Source organism: Hyla sarda, chromosome 4 (assembly GCF_029499605.1).
Source record: "Hyla sarda isolate aHylSar1 chromosome 4, aHylSar1.hap1, whole genome shotgun sequence".
Classification (NCBI taxonomy): domain Eukaryota; kingdom Metazoa; phylum Chordata; class Amphibia; order Anura; family Hylidae; genus Hyla; species Hyla sarda.
Window position 1 is genome coordinate 192,107,394 of NC_079192.1, and position 16,394 is coordinate 192,123,787.

General features: G+C 39.8%; 1 protein-coding gene across 1 annotated transcript in view; it reads right to left on the reverse strand.

Moving 5' to 3' along the window:
- The window catches only part of LOC130367428 (collagen alpha-1(VII) chain-like), a 522,098-nt gene that overhangs the window by 83,893 nt on the left and 421,811 nt on the right, over nucleotides 1-16,394 (reverse strand). The window contains exons 90-91 of the mRNA XM_056569846.1: nucleotides 10,996-11,049; nucleotides 8,533-8,595 (exon numbers count right to left, since the gene is read on the reverse strand). Of these exons, the coding sequence (XP_056425821.1) occupies nucleotides 8,533-8,595; nucleotides 10,996-11,049 (117 nt within the window). The remainder of the gene's footprint in view (nucleotides 1-8,532; nucleotides 8,596-10,995; nucleotides 11,050-16,394) is intronic.

Genomic DNA, 16,394 nt, shown 5'->3' on the forward strand with positions numbered 1-16,394 from the left:
CTTTTAATAAAGATTACAAGCAAATTGAAAGAATTGTAAAGACAAATTTTCATTTTTTGAGAAATGACAAATGGATTGGACAGCACATCCCCATTAACCCACCCATCCTATATACTAAGGCACCCAATTTAAGCATTAAGATAGCCCCTACAGTAAGGCACTATTTCCCTTCTCATCCATTTTCCACTTGGCTTCAAACAAAAGATTTCCACAAATGTGGATCCTGTCCTGGCTGTAAAACTACAAATTTTCCTAAAAAAACTGTGGAAATGTCATCTACATCTAATGATTTTACACATAAGATTTCGGAATGCCTTACATGCCACAGTAAAGGGGTCATCTATCATACTTTAATGAATTCCATTGCCAAGACTACTTTCACAGCCATTCTTAGTGTGAAGAAATGTTGGAGAGGTAGTCACTATATTTCACGTATGTCATGAGCCAAAGCCAAGAAAATATTCGAGTTTGACACACTGATACCGAGAGGACTCAATGCTGAAATGGAAATCTTCAGTTTCCTGTAGACTACTTGACTTTATGCATCCATACTCCTATATTTTCTATTTCTTCCATTTCTTCTTATCATTATCTATCCCTTTTTATTTTGATTTCCAGAAGTGTTACGGTTTCCTATGTCTGATATTTACAATTACTACTGTATTTATTTGTCCTACTGATGCTATTTCTATGTTTTACATGCTACCCTTTACCTTTACCTCCCCCTCCCCTTTTATCCTCATGGCATCACAGTTTTGTGGTTATATACACTGGACTTTGGAGCTATCTGGTCATCTCTATTAAGCTACTGAGGAAAAGGCCCGCGGCCTTGAAATGCGTCTAGCTTGTTTTACCTTTCCATAACACCACCTCTTATGACTCTTGCTTCAACCATAATTTGGAAGTGCTGTAACGCCCTTAATTTGGTACCACTCAACCACGCACCTTACTGCCGACACGAGAACGTTACTACAGATTATCGTTCTGTTATCTACCACCATCATCCCGATTCCCATAGGCCGGATGCAGGTCCGTGCCAGCCTGTACACCATCTGCGAGCTCATACCATCTGCCAGCTTGCCTTTTACCTGCTGTACCTGCTACAACTGTATACATCTCTCCGTGCCAGCAGCAGCCAGCCCGTCCATCTATGTACAGCGAGCACAGAGACTGACGATCCCGATGTACGCTCACAGGCTAACTTTATCAGGACATTCTGGGACTTCCAGAACGCCGACTGCATTAAATCCACTAACCGGAGGTCGGACGCAGCTCTGTGCCAACCTGCAAGTGCAGAGTGAACTACAAGCTGGTGAGTGGTGCCGTGCATCAACCTTCTAATTGCTTTTAAGGGATGTGTTCCACGCTTATCTTGAGTGAATTTCATAAGAGATTGAGGCAATTGATTATGGACATTTGATTCCTTATAGGTGGTTTTATTATATTCTGATTCTGTTTTATTCTATTTAACACTTGTCATCATATTTATTTGTAACTTTTATTGTCTTGAAACTTCCATATCAATGGCCCTGCATGGATAGTAGCAGATTACCATTTAATTTTATGTATAATAAACATTGTACCCTTAATTAGCCATATATCAGGTCCAGAATACTGATTTACAAAATTTTACTGTGACAATCACACTGGACATCATCCTTTTCTCTCCATTTATCTATCCATTTTTCACTCTTCACGATCCTTTGAGGACTGGTTTACTATTTTTCATAAAATTTTAGGTCTATTTAGGGTTTTGATTACACCAGTTAAACTTGGGAACGTTCTTATGCTTTATTGAGCTACACCAACTCTTCATCCTTTTTTTTACATTTCGCCATACATTTTATGGTAAAGTGAGCGATGTTTGGGTTTATCCCGGGAAGATTGGCCCGACACAATATATATAGAGTCCTTACGAATATAGATATGGGAAAATTACAGGGCGGGGAATCCCACTCCATCCTGTCTTAAGATGCCACTAAGGCTTTCGACAGGGTGGAGTGGGAGTTCTTGTGGGCAGTATTAGAAAAATGCGGCTTTGGGAAAGCATATATAGACATGATCCGACTGTTATACTCCGAACCTAAGGCAAGAGTGTCGATCAATGGGAAATTATCGGAGCAATTTTCGCTCTCAAGAGGCACCAGACAGGGATGCCCTCTCTCCCCCTTGCTGTTTGCTATGAGCATGGAACCTTTGGCTGTTAAGATCAGAAAGGAGAAGGAGATTGGTGGGTTTGGTGCAAGGGGGAGAGAGGACAAAATATCCTTATATGCAGACGATATCCTGCTTTTTTTGGAAAAACAGTCGGATCTGACCGGAGTGATGGAGATTATCAAGGAATATGGGAGTTTCTCAGGGTTAGAAATAAACTGGTCCAAATCAGTACTCCTTCCATTGGGGGAGAATAATATATTCATAGAAAAAGAAATAAAAATTTAAAAAAAAGACAAGCACTTTAAATACTTAGGTATACAAATTTCAGGTAAATTAGAAGATCATTATAAATTAAACCTAGAACCCTTAATAAAGAACATGGAAAAGAAAATTAAAATATGGAGCGACTTCAAAATTTCTAAAGCAGACAGAATGATATTAATTAAAACCATTATGTTGCCGAAAATATTATAAATATTTAGTGCTTCACCCATTTAGTGTGATGATATTTTCTTTAAAAGAATGCTGTCAATCTTCAATGCTTTGATATGGGGCCGAAGAAGGGTGAGGATTAAGATAGAATATTTATGTCTACCCAGAAGAGAAGGGGGAATGGCGCTTCCGGACGTGAAAAAGTATTTTTTAGCCGCCCAATTATACTTTATTAGGGACTGGAGGAGATCTCATATGATTGAGTATTTGATGGAACGATGTAGAGGATCATATGATGATATTTACCAGTTACTGGAGTCAGGGCAATTAGAAGAGAAAGGATGGAAAAACTGTATAACAATAGCTGCCTTGAAAAGAACGTGGAAAATGGTAAAAAGGGAGGTGGGAATAACTGGGATATTGGATATAGCCCTCATTTGGAATAATAAAAACACAGTAGAGGAAATAAATAGATTAGAATTTCGAACACTAGCACAATGGGGTGTGAATAAAATAGGGGATATATATAAGGAAATGAAGATGAAAACATGGGAAGAGTTAAAAAAGGGTAGAGAAGTTGGGGTTGGGACATGGTTTGAATATATGAGATTAAGAGGTATAGTAAAAGATACGGTAGATAAGGGAAAGAAAGTAGAAATAGTAAAAGGTAGTTTTTTTGATAAGATGGTGAATACAGAGATGGGAAAAAAAGAGTTGTCAAAGATATATAGAGCACTTAATACATTTTCTATATTAAAGAGAAATCATCACAGTAGAAAAATATGGCAAAAACAATTGGGTGAGATAGAAGAAGCACAGTGGGGAAAAATACACGAAATAATTAATTTTATTCCATTAAATGGGAATCATAGGGTGATACAGTTTAATATAGTTTATAGGCTGTACTATACACCTCTCTTTTTGCATAAAAAAAGTAAAAAATAAAAAATTTGTATAAAATATTGTATTATTCTTTTTTTTGTAATATGTGGTGGTAATAAAAAAAAAAAAAAAATTAGCCATATATCAGGTCCAGAATACTGATTTACAACGTTTTACTGTGACAATCACACTGGACATCATACTTTTCTCTCCATTTATCTATTTGTCTATCCATTTTTCACTCTTCACGATCCTTTGAGTACTGGTTTACTATTTTCCATAAAATTTTAGGTCTATTTAGGGTTTTGATTACACCAGTTAAACTTGGGAACATTCTTATGCTTTATTGAGCTACACCACCTCTTCATCCTTTTTTTCTATTTCGCCATACATTTTATGGTAAAGTGAGCGATGTTATTACAAAGGACAACTGGTCGTGCAAAAAACGTACTAGTCTGTGGATGGAAATGTAAAAGAGCTTTGAAAGGCGAGGAGGAAAAAATGAAAATGCAAAAATAAAATTGGCTGCGTCCTTAAGGCCAAAATAGGCTGTGTCCTTTGGGGGCTAACATTATATTTTTATATCTCGGACATTTACGCACACAACTATACCAAATATTTTAATTATTTATCCTTTTTATGCTTTTTTTTTTATTAATATGGGGAAAGGGGGGGGGGGACTTAAAACTTTATTGGTGGAGGGGCTTTTTCATATTTTTGTAAAACTTTTTTTTTAACTTTTTTTTTACATTTATTCTACACTTTTTTTTTTTGTCCCCATAAAGGAATATTTATAGCAATCATTAGATTGCTAATACTGTTCAGTGCTATGCATAGGGCACAGCACTAATCAGTATTATTGGCAATCTTCTGCTCTAGTCTGCTGGAAGGCAGATCAGTGCAGAGGACCTCGAGAGACAGACAGAGGCAGGTGAGGGGACCTCTGTCCGCCATCTAGGCCAATCTGATCCCCGCGGCAATGCTACGGGCGATCAGATCACCCATTTTAAATGCTGCACTGCCGAAGATGCCATGATCCGTATTGATCACGGCATCTGAGGGGTTAATGTCAGACATCAGCATGATCGCTAATGTCCGCCATTACCGGCGGGTCTGCGCCGGGACCCACAGTGAATGAAGCTTGTGTGTCAGCCACGCCGTAAATGTACGGCGCTGTGCACGAAGTAATGCTATGCAGCCCCGTGCATTTACGGCACATGTCCTTAAGGGGTTAAAGGGGTACTCCACTTTCTGCCAGAAAATTAAACAGATTTGTAAATTACTTCTATTTAAAAATATAAATCATTCCAGTACTTATCAGCTTCTGTATACTATAGAGGAAGTTATTTTCTTCTTGAATTTCTTTTCTGTCTGACCACAGTGCTCTCTGCTGACACCTCTGTCCATGTCAGGAACTGTCCAGAGCAGGAGAAGTTTGCTATGGGGATTTGCTCCTACTCTGGACAGTTCCTAAAATGAACAGAGGTGTCAGCAGAGAGCACTGTGGTCAGAAAAAAAGGAAATTCAAGAAGAAAAGAACTTTAAAAAAAAAAAAAAAGACTGTTTAACTCTCTTGTAACAGTTAATTTAAAAAAAAAAGTTTTCTAGTGGAGTGTCTCCTTTAAGGGGTACTCCGGTGGAAAACATTTATTTTTTTAATCAACTGGTGTGCCAGAAAGTTTAAAAGATTTTTAAATTACTTCTATTAAAAAATCTATATCTTTAGCTGCTATATACTACAGCGAAAGTTCTTTTGTTTTTGGATTTCTTTTTTTTTCTGTCCACAGTGCTCTCTGCTGACACCTCTAACTGTATCAGGAACTGTCCAGAGCAGCATAGGTTCTCTATGGGGATTTGTTCCTGTTCTGAACAGTTCCTGATACGGACAGAAGTGTCAGCAGAGAGCACTCTGGACAGAAAAAAAAGAAATCCAAAAACAAAAGAACTTTCTCTGTAGTATATAGCAGCTAATAAGTACTGGAAAGATAAAGGTTTTTTTAATAGAAGTAATTTACAAATATGTTTAACTTTCTGGCACCAGTTGATTTAAAAAATTTCCACCAGAGTACCCCTTTAACCACTCTAATATACTTCATAAGAAAATGTTATTTCCTTTTAATAGAAATCATGGCTTATACAATCATGGATTTGTCCAAGCTGAAGCACAGGATGTACAAAGTCCAGTAAGTGAGGGTGGGCTAGAACTCCTCTGTGTCTGATAGGACAGGAGATAGCACAGAGGAGTTCTGACAGACAGGAGAGATCACAGAGGAGTGCTATCAGACAGGAGAGAGCACAGAGGAGTTCTGACAGACAGGAGAGAGCACAGAGGAGTACTATCAGACAGGAGAGAGCACAGAAGAGTGCTCTCAGACAGGAGAGAGCACAGAGGAGTCCTATCAGACAGGAGAGAGCTCAGAGGAGTACTATCCGACAGGAGAGAGCACAGAGAACTCCTATCAGACAGGAAAGAGCACAGAGGACTCCTATCAGACAGGAGAGAGCACAGAGGAGCCCTATCAGACAGGAGGGAGCACAAAGGAGTCCTATCAGACAGGAGAGAGCACAAAGAAGTCCTATCAGACAGAAGAGAGCACAGAGGAGTCTTATCAGACAGGAGAGAGCACAGAGGAGTCCTATCAGACAGGAGAGAGCACAGAGGAGTCCTATCAGACAAGAGAGAACACAGAGGAGTGCTAGCCCACCCTCACTTACTGGACTTTGTCCATGCCTGTGCTTCAGCTTGGACAAAGCCATGATTTTATAAGCCATGATTTCTATAAAAAGGAAATAAAAATTTCTTATGAAGTATATTAGAAAGATTCATGTTTTGGCAAGATGTACAACATATAAAAAGTTTTTGTATCTGACAGTGCCCATTTGAGGGGAAAAAATAATAGGTATTGAAACATTGGGGTATTTTAAAAAACAGCTACATAATATAAATCTAGCTTGAATGTTATTTAATGATAACAAGCACCATGTACACTGTGTGGTCTATTTTATGCTTGTTAAATTATATTTAAATGGGCACTGGCAGAATGAAACAAACTTTTTATATGTTGTACATCTTAGCAAAACATTAACCTTTCTAATATACTAAATAAAAAAAATGGAAGAATATCGAGAAAAGAAAAAAGCTGTTGCACTCTCAGAAACTGCATACTGATCAACAAAACATCAAAAAGATAATTTTCCATGATTCATGGGCAATAGGTCAGTGGATGACTTATCGGGTGCTTAACTTTTTTGAAAAATAGAGAACTATCAAGTATATGGGAAGAAATCAGATGGAGCACCCACCATAGTATCCAATCTTATTTTATTTCCTTCGTAGATTTAAAATGAAGGGATAGTGGGGAGACATCACAGAAGAACTGGGATTGTAGTGAGACAACTGTTTGGCAATAGCAGGTGCTTCGTTCAGTCTCCACTAGGACAAAGCACCTTGCTAGTGCTAGTTCCTTCCCATGATCTCTGTTCCTCTGTGATGTCTCCCCGCTATGTCTTCATTTTAAATTTACAGATATAATAAAATAAGTTTGTTACTATGTTTAGTTCTCCATTTGATTTCTTCCCATATACTTAATAAAAAATGGATCTACTATTTATAGAAATCATGGCTTATAAAAAAAAGAACCACTATGGTTCCCCATATCATCCAGAACATAATCCTATCTGGCCGCAGCATCATCTTTGTCCCAGTTAAAGCATACGTTGAGACAAAGTCCAGGAAGTGGGGGCGGGACTAGCACTACTCTGTGCTCACTCCTGTCCCGTCACCAGACTGTAGCATGAAAACAGAGAGGAGGGTGTTACAGAGAAGCCTGCAGTGATTTGATGAAGAGATCTAGCACAGCAGACTTTGAGAAGAAGTGAATGCATGGTAAGTGAGGGCAGGCTCAGTGCTTGCCTCTGACACACCCCTTCCTGAGCAGTGAATGTCAAAATGAGCAACAGAAAAGAGGGATTTGTGTGCTAAATACAGATGCTAAACATATAAAAAAGAGATGTAAAGCATCTGCATGACCTAGTGAGTAACATATATAAAACATTCTTTTTCTGTGAAATGATGGGTACACTTTAATAATTTATTTCATGCTTGTTACTTTTGTAACTGAAGGTTGTCAAACAATTACCACAATATTTGTTTACTTCTCTTGACAGGCAATCGGACTGACTGCATGAAATCAAATTTCTTTATTTGGAGAATATTTATTGTAATTACCGTATTTTTCGCTGTGTAAGACGCACTTTTTCTTCCCCAAGACTGGGGGGAAAAAGTCGGTGCGTCTTATACGGCGAATACACCCCTATGGCGGCGGTCCCTGCGGCCATCAACGGCCGGGACCCGCGTCTAATACAGGACATCACCGATCGCGGTGATGCCCTGTATTAACCCTTCAGACGCGGCGATCAAAGATGGCCGCCACGTCTGAAGGGAAAGTGACACTAACCCGGCTGTTTAGTCGGGCTGTTCGGGACCGCCACGATTTCACTGCGGCGGTCCCGAACAGCCCGACTGAATAGCCGGGTTAGTGCTTACAGGACACCGGGAGGGACCTTACCTGCCTCCTCGGTGTCTTCTCCATTCAGGGATCGCCTGTATGGCCGGCGCTCTCCTTCCTCGTCATCATGTCGTCGCGTACGGGTGTCGGCATGCGTAACGACGTGATAGCGGCGACAGAGAGCGAGGATACCCGGCCGGCAGCAGAGACGTTCCGGAGCGATGGGGACACGGCGACAGCGATGGAGCGACATCCAGGGCAGCGGTGACGGGGTCCGGAGCGGCGGGGACACGTGAGTATTACCTCCTATGCAGTGGTCTTCAATCTGCGGACCTCCAGATGTTGCAAAACTAAAACTCCCAGCATGCCCGGAGTTGCAGTTTTGCAACATCTGGAGGTCCGCAGGTTAAAGACCACTATTGGGTTCAAAATCTTAATTTTTTTAGATTTTGCACTTATAAATTGGGTGCGTCTTATACGCCGGAGCGTCCTATAGGGCGAAAAATACGGTAGATGCCCATACATAAACATTCAAAGTGAAAGGGTTACCTACCTTTGGTCCTGAAGGACCTGGAAAGCCTGATATACCAGGGTTCCCTTGTACTCCTGGTCCACCCTGAAATACAGAGAAATAATTATTAGTAAGAATAAATGAATATAGATAAACCGATAACATTGATAAAATAAACAACAATAAAATTGATAAAATTAAACTAGCCATATGTCATAAAATACTTTATAAATAATTATTTGTTTAGTCACAACTCACAATTGAGTTTAAAGCAGAAGTTCTTTTTAGCTCAGGAAATAAAATTTATTTTACTTGAAAAGTGCAAATAATTGTCTAAATTAAAGAAATGAAAATGTAAAAGCTGTGAAGTTTAGAGCAGAAAAAACATACATTTGAAATGTATCTTGGAAGTGCTGGTGTGTGACTTTAATTGGTACTGTTACAGTCACGCACCAGTAACTCTCAGTTTCTGCTAAGGCCTTTTTTGAAACATCCCCTCATTTCTTCATATATGCAGACATAAATCTGAAATTTGGTTCATTTTTTTCTTGACCTCCGCCTGCTGGCAGAAAGCCTGTCAGAATGTTTCTGCTAATCCCATTACACTTTCTTTTTTGGAAACATATTTTATATCTTGTAGACATCAAGGTATTAGAGTTATCTCATGAAATCTAAGCATCAAATGCGTAAAGCATTATTTAGCAGCTGCGTGTAATGGTATTATAGGTTAATGTCACAATAAGTACACGTAAAACACAGTGTTATATGTCTTTAAGGTTTTTTTTTTTTCATCTTCTAAAGTGATGGCATATCTTTATCTTATGACATCAATTTATTATGTAAAAATCTGCCTTCCACTTTTTCCAAAGATTACCATCCGAATGTGCAAAGAACTGCAACCAGTCCCATGTACTTGAAATTGGCCAAACTGAAGTTCCCTGCGACCAGAGTCAGACCCCATGAATATAAAGGGATGACATATCCTAACTATTCAAATGCCATCACTTTATAAGATGAGAAATACCCCTTTAATGATATTGAAACCATACAAAATCAGGAAACCGATTAAAATTTTTTCCACATACTCTTTACTCATAGTACAATATTGTGATCAATTATTTGGTTTATCAAGGTAGTATTTAAACTGTCTGTACCTGAATGGCTTGCAAGTTTTGTCCTGACCAATTTAGCCATACAAACTGGAAATGTTATAGTTGTTTTAAAGAGAATTAGATAATGTTCCTACCCTAAAAAATGTATTACACCAAACCAATATAACTTGTCATCACTTTCTTTAATATATATATATATATATATATATATATATATATATATATATATGTATAACTCAATGGGCATCATTTACTAAGAGTGGCGGGTTTTTACTAGTGTGAAAAGTTGTTTCAGACATACAGGATTCCTTTCTATTTGCTATTGGGAAAAGTCGGGAACATTTTCTGACCAGCTTTTTCTAGGTCGATTTTTCCAGTCATTTATCCACAGGATCATCCTCGAATTCAATAGTAAATCGGTCGGGTTGTGAAACCACGCCCCTTTTCGAGGCAACCACGCCCCCTTTGCCACAGACCTCTCCTCTTTTTCGGCTTTTCACAGTGCAATGTCGGGTTTGTCGGATTTTCCTGTCGCACACTGTCGCACACTGGCGCAGACATGTCTCAGACACTCTGCGCCAAAATAACCAGACAAAAACTGGTCGGTTTCAGCTTAGTAAATGAGGTCCAATGTGTGTGTGTGTATGTGTGTGTGTATGTGTGTATGTTCCAGCATCACATCCAAACGGCTAAAGATATTAACATTCAACTTGGCACACATGTTACTTATATGTCAACAACAAACATAGGATAGGTAATTTAACCCTTACTCACCCCCATTTGCCAGGGTTGGGGTTTTTGCTTAAAGTCCCATACAAGTCTATGGGAAATATATGTTACTGCATAACTTCCAAACGGCTGGAGATATTTCGATAATACTTGGTCACATGTTACTTATATGCCCACTTAAAATATAGGATAGTTAATTTAACCCATAACTACCCCCATTTGTGAGGGTCAGGGTATTTGTTTAAAGTCCCATGCAAATCAATGGGAAATGTATGTTCCCACATAACTTCCGTACGGCCTGAGATATTTCAATACCTGGTACACATATTACGGGTTGTGATAGGAGGTCGGGATAGGAGGTCGAGATAGGAGGTCAAGATATTAGGACGGGAAAGGAGGACGGGATAGGAGTTTGAGATAGGAGGTCGAGATAGGAGAATGGGATATGAGGACGGGATATGAGGATGTGATAGGAGGACGGGATAGGAGGTCGAGATAGGAGGTCAAGATATGAAAATAGGTTTCGAATGCAATCTGTGCAAGAAAAAACACCTCTCAGCATCTCTGTTATAACCATGTTTACACTACTGTGCAAATTGCTAAATATACCCTAGTAGACAACCTGTTTTCTACCATTAACAAAACAAATACTTGGCATACTTACTTTAACACCTGCTATTCCAGGTTCTCCTGTTTTGCCTGGATATCCCAACATTCCCTGGATAAAAATAATATACAGTAGTTGAATTAATGAATGAATGAATAAATGGATGGATAGATATAGATAGATACAGTAACTAGATAATATGCAAACATTTCCACCTAAATCTTGCATCATTTTTCTATTTTTTTCTGCTTGGAAAACTTTAGTTTTCATTGTTACCATTTTGGGCTAGATGTATCTTTTTGATCACTCATTAATCCTTATTTTTTACAAGACAAAATAACCAAAAACAGCTATTCTGACTGTGGAAATGTTTTCTTTGGTGGAACATGTGGGGTGAATAACATTATATTTTATTGGTTCGAAAACTCCCAAATTTCCAAATGTTTTTCTTTTTTTTTTCCCCCATATGATAAATGGGGGGAAAAAAGCCTTTTAAGGTTATTAATATCTGTTATTTATGTTTTTAACATTTTTTTTTTCACTTTTAATCACCCTCAGTAACATTAATAAGTATCACTTGTTCACTTGTGTGTATAACACACAGCAATACTACTGTATATCAGCGTACTTAGTTTTTACAGTTTTCCTATATTCCCTGTCTTTTCAGGCTATAATAGGAAGGCTGGGAGACTAGTATGGCAGGCCTAGAAGCCTTTACTAGTCCTCCTGCTGCCACCTCAACTGCTTGGCACCTCATGATCACATGTCCAATGACAGGGAGGACCTCACCCCCATCTATCTGCATAGATGACGTTATTGATAGTGGGGGGGGGGGGGGGCTTTGGGTTGAACATCCAGGATTTGAGTATTTTCTAATTTGGGCCACATCTGACGAGCGTCAGCTGTGATCCATAATCCGTTTTCTGCATTATGTAAGGTCAAATGTTGGAAAGGGATGAGGCTTGAAGGTGACATAAACATTCGGCCTTGCAAAAATGAAATATGACTGCTCATGATCTGTAAGCAAGAATTGCGCACAAAATGCCTACTAACTTGGCTGCAATTTATGTTATTATGCTAGTCACATTAAAGAATACTTAAAAAAATATCAAAAAGAAAAAAAAAAAGGACATCAGAATTTGAAGGTCCTGTCACGTTTTGTATTACACCTACACATAAATAGTTTATACGTGTAAAAACAAATTATGAGCTTTTATTTATAAAAAGAAAATCCCTTACTCTACAGACATTTCTGCTTAAACATTCAATCTTATGCTGCATAGGATCATTAGGCACATTAGCATTAATCACAATTATACACAATTATGAGTATAATTGAAATACAACTGTTAGGTCAAATAAGTTCAGCAGCATTTATATGAGCTACACTATCTGTAGGAATGATAAGACTGTATACAAATGATGGAGCTGAGCATAGGATTTCATACATTACATGAACAACATTATAATTAAATAATACAGAAATAAATCATATCAGTATCTCTGTTGGCAAATAAAAATGTTAAGATATAGGCCCTTATTGCCCCTCCAAAGATTTAGAGTTAACAATACTTAGCTGCATAGTTAGTGGTTTGAAAAGACTATCAAGTTCATCCTTGATCCAGAGGAAGTCGAAAACAACCCAACAGTGACCAAATACCTTTCGGGAACAAATCTGGCAATCAGATAGATGATTGGATCAACTTTCCCAAGGAGTATGTATACCCCTTTCCCAAATATGCAAGGATATTTTTCTGAATTGTTTATATACTGTACACTTATTGACAAAAAATATATAATAATGCACCCAGAAATGTTGGCTTGCTGCAAAACTCACCATACAGTTATGTCTCAGACAGCTATGTAAATAATTACAGGTGTGGTCTGATTGGACACTGGGTCTTGCCACAAGACAGCATTTAAGTGCCCTCTGCCCTATAAAAGGGCTATCAAAGGCTATTTTTGGGGAAGCATACCTCTTAGTAAGAGATCGTTGACTGCTAGCCTCTACACAGACATTTTGCCCAGTTGGGAGATTGTGAGAGGGGGCATACTTTGCTAGCATTCATAGCACTCTATACAGTAATAATAACCCCCTGGGTGTCCCACACAGTATAGTGGGTAAATAAGTGGGTTGGGGATGAGTATGTAGCCCCCATTAGGTAGTTTATTCACTTAAGTAGGTAGACAGGTCCCTTTACATTGCTTCCCCCATTAAGCAGGTGACCCGAATAGGTAGGTGCCACCTGAAGGTAGTTACTCCCTGTAGGCAATAGCAACCCCCTATAAATAGGACTTACTCCCAGTAGGTAGGCCCCCTGTAGATAGTAGCCCCCTGTATAAAGTTGCAGCCCCACATATATAGTAGTAGCAGTCCCCTTTAGGTAGTAGCAGATGCCCCCTTTAAGAAGTAGTAGCAACTCTTTTTACGTAGTAGTAACAGCAGCAGCAGCCCCCTTTAGGTAGTAGTAGTAACAGGAGCAGCCCTATGGGTAGTAGTAGCCTTCTTTAGGTAGTAGTAGCAGAGGCTACTTAAGCAGTAGTAGCCCCGTTTAGGTAGCAGAAGCAGCAGCCCCCTTTAGGAAGTAGTAGCAGCAGCAGCCCCCTGTAGGTAGCAGTGGCAGCAGCAGTCCCCTTTAGGTAGCATTACCAGCAGCAGCCCCCTTTAGGTAGCAGTGGCAGCAGCCCCCTTTAGGTAGCAGTGGCAGCAGCCCCCTTTAGGTAGCAGTAGCAGCCCCCTTAGATAGCAATGGCAACAGCAGCAGCCCCCTTTAGGTAGCAGTGGCAGCAGCAGGAACCCCCCCCCCCTTATGTAGCAGTGGTAACAACAGCAGCCACCTTTAGGAAGCAGCAGCAACAGCCCCCTTTAGGTAGAAGTAACAGCAGCAGCCCCCTTTAAGTAGCAGTGGCAGCAGCAGAACCCCCCCCCCCCCCCTTCAGGTAGCAGTGGTAGCAGCAGGAACCACCCTTTAGGTAGCAGTGGCAGCAGCATGAACCTCCATTAGGTAGCAGTGGCAGCAGCCGAAATCCCCTTTAGGAACCTTTGCTGCAGCAGGAACCCCTCTTTAGGTTTCAGTAGCAGCAGCAGTCTACTCTGGTAGCATTAGCAGCCCCCTTTAGGTAACAGCAGCATCAGTCCCCTTATGCAGTGATGGTACTGGAGCCCCTCTTGACAAATAATAGAAAGAAAAAAAAAGATACTCACCCAGCTCTCATAGTCAGCAGCATGTCTCTTTTCTGGTGTTCTCCTCTGCTCTGTGCTCTGGCGCATGATGATGTCAGTGATGTGCCGGAGCACAGAGGAAGGACACGCTGCCTATTGTGGTTGCCTGCGTGAAGTGGGCGGTCACAGGAGTGATTGACAGGGCAAGGAGCCAATGGCTCTTTGCTCTGTCAAAACAACTGAGCGTCCCACATTTAACTATAAGTGCATCATTAAGACACGCTTATACTTAAATGTGTCCCGAACCGGCACTACAGAGTGACGATGCGTACATTGTAAGCTTCACCACTCTGTTAGGTGGGCGAGTTAGGTGGCTGCGAGGCCCCCTTCAGCGCAAGGCCTTAGGCAGCCGCCTAACTCACCTAATCGGAGAGCAGCCTCTGCTGCAACGGCCCAGACAAACCACCAGGATTGTTTGATCTGCCAACAAGCATGAGCAGCCCTACAACTCCTTGTTCACCATGAGGACACAGGAGGCACCTTCAGTACAAACCCCATCTCTGTCTCGACCATTTCCAGGCACTTAGCAGAAGTAAATTTTGTGTCAGAGCAACAATTATGCATCCCGCCATTGACATCCAGTCACCATCGCCTTTATTTGCAGTGATGACCGTGAAACCTGGATTGCTGGTGCCTGTAACCATATCATCTTTAGTGATGAATCCAGGGTCTGTTTGGAATCCAAATATGGTCAAATTCGAGTACAGAATCCTTGTGGTGATCACTTCAATCTGGCCTTTGCAGTGGAGCGACACACTGCCCAACTACTGGTGTGATGATCTGGAGAGCCATGACATACAACAGTTGATCACCGCTAGTACAAATTCGAGAGACACTAACTGCCATATATGCAGGACATCCTCCGACTACATGTGTTTCCTCTTATTGCAGTACTACTAACTGGCATTTTTCAGCATGATGATGTTTGTTCAGAAGTAACAAAGGTTTCCCAGGAATGTTTGTGGCGAGCCAGCTTCAGCAATCTATGTGTGTGCAAGATCTACAGGCCCAGCTGTAACATCTGTGGCATATGTGCCGCAGGATCCCATATGAATCCCGTGTGCCTCCATGCCCAACTGCATTTCATCTTGTATCCGGGCTAGAGATGGCCCAACAGGGTACTACAACCTCCTTTGAATTGTACAGTTTTTCCCAACAAGCATATCCTTTTGCTCTAATATTGTAATCATAATATTGTAATATAGTATTGTAATATTGTCATTACATTCACATACATAACGTTTCATTCGATTCCAACAACTCTTTCTTGGTGCATTTAATTTTTTTTGTTAACCCCTTAAGGACCAAGCCCATTTTGGCCTTAAGGACCAGGCGAATTTTATTTTTGCATTTTCGTTTCTTCCTCCTCGCCTTCAAAAAATCACGACTCTTTTATATTTTCATCCACAGACCCACATGAGGGCTTGCTTTTTGCGTGACCAATTTTACTTTGTAATTACATCAATATCATATAATGTACGGTGCAACCCAAAAAATATTATTTATGTAGAAATATAAAGAACACCGCATTTAGCAAATTCTGGAAGGTTTTGTTTTCCCACTGTACACTTAACGGTAAAAATGATTTCTTTATCCTGTGGGTCAATCTGAATAACATGATTCCCATATTATATGCTTTTCTATAAATATACCTCTTAAAAAAAATCTCAAACTATTTTAGCAAAATTTGTATGTATGAAATTGGCTTATTTTGACCATCAGTAACTTAAAAATTTTTTCGTATATGGGTTGGTATGGGGGCTAATTTTTTGCACCGTGATCTGTAGTTTTTATCGGTACCACTTTTGCTTATGTTTTACAGTTTAATCATTTTTATACAACATTTTTGGGAATAAAATGTGAGAAAAAAGCAGCAATTTTTTTTATGCATTTATGCCGTTCACTATACGGGATAATTAACATTATATTTTGATAGTTTTGACATTTACGCACGCAGCTATACCAAATATGTTAATTTTTTTTTTTTACGCTTTTTGGTAGGGATGAGCGAATTGAATCTGACAAATGCAATTCGTTACGAATTTCTGGAAAAATTCGATTCGCAATGAATGCAAATATTGCCCCGATTCGGTTGCGCAAATTGCTTCATTAAACTCCATTTAGTGCAGTCCAGGCTCCAGGGCATCTAAAATGGCGGATCCAGATGTGAGGACATGGGGCAAGGAATCCTGGGAAGGCGGGAACAAGAGTAGGCGGGATGACCCTGAATCAC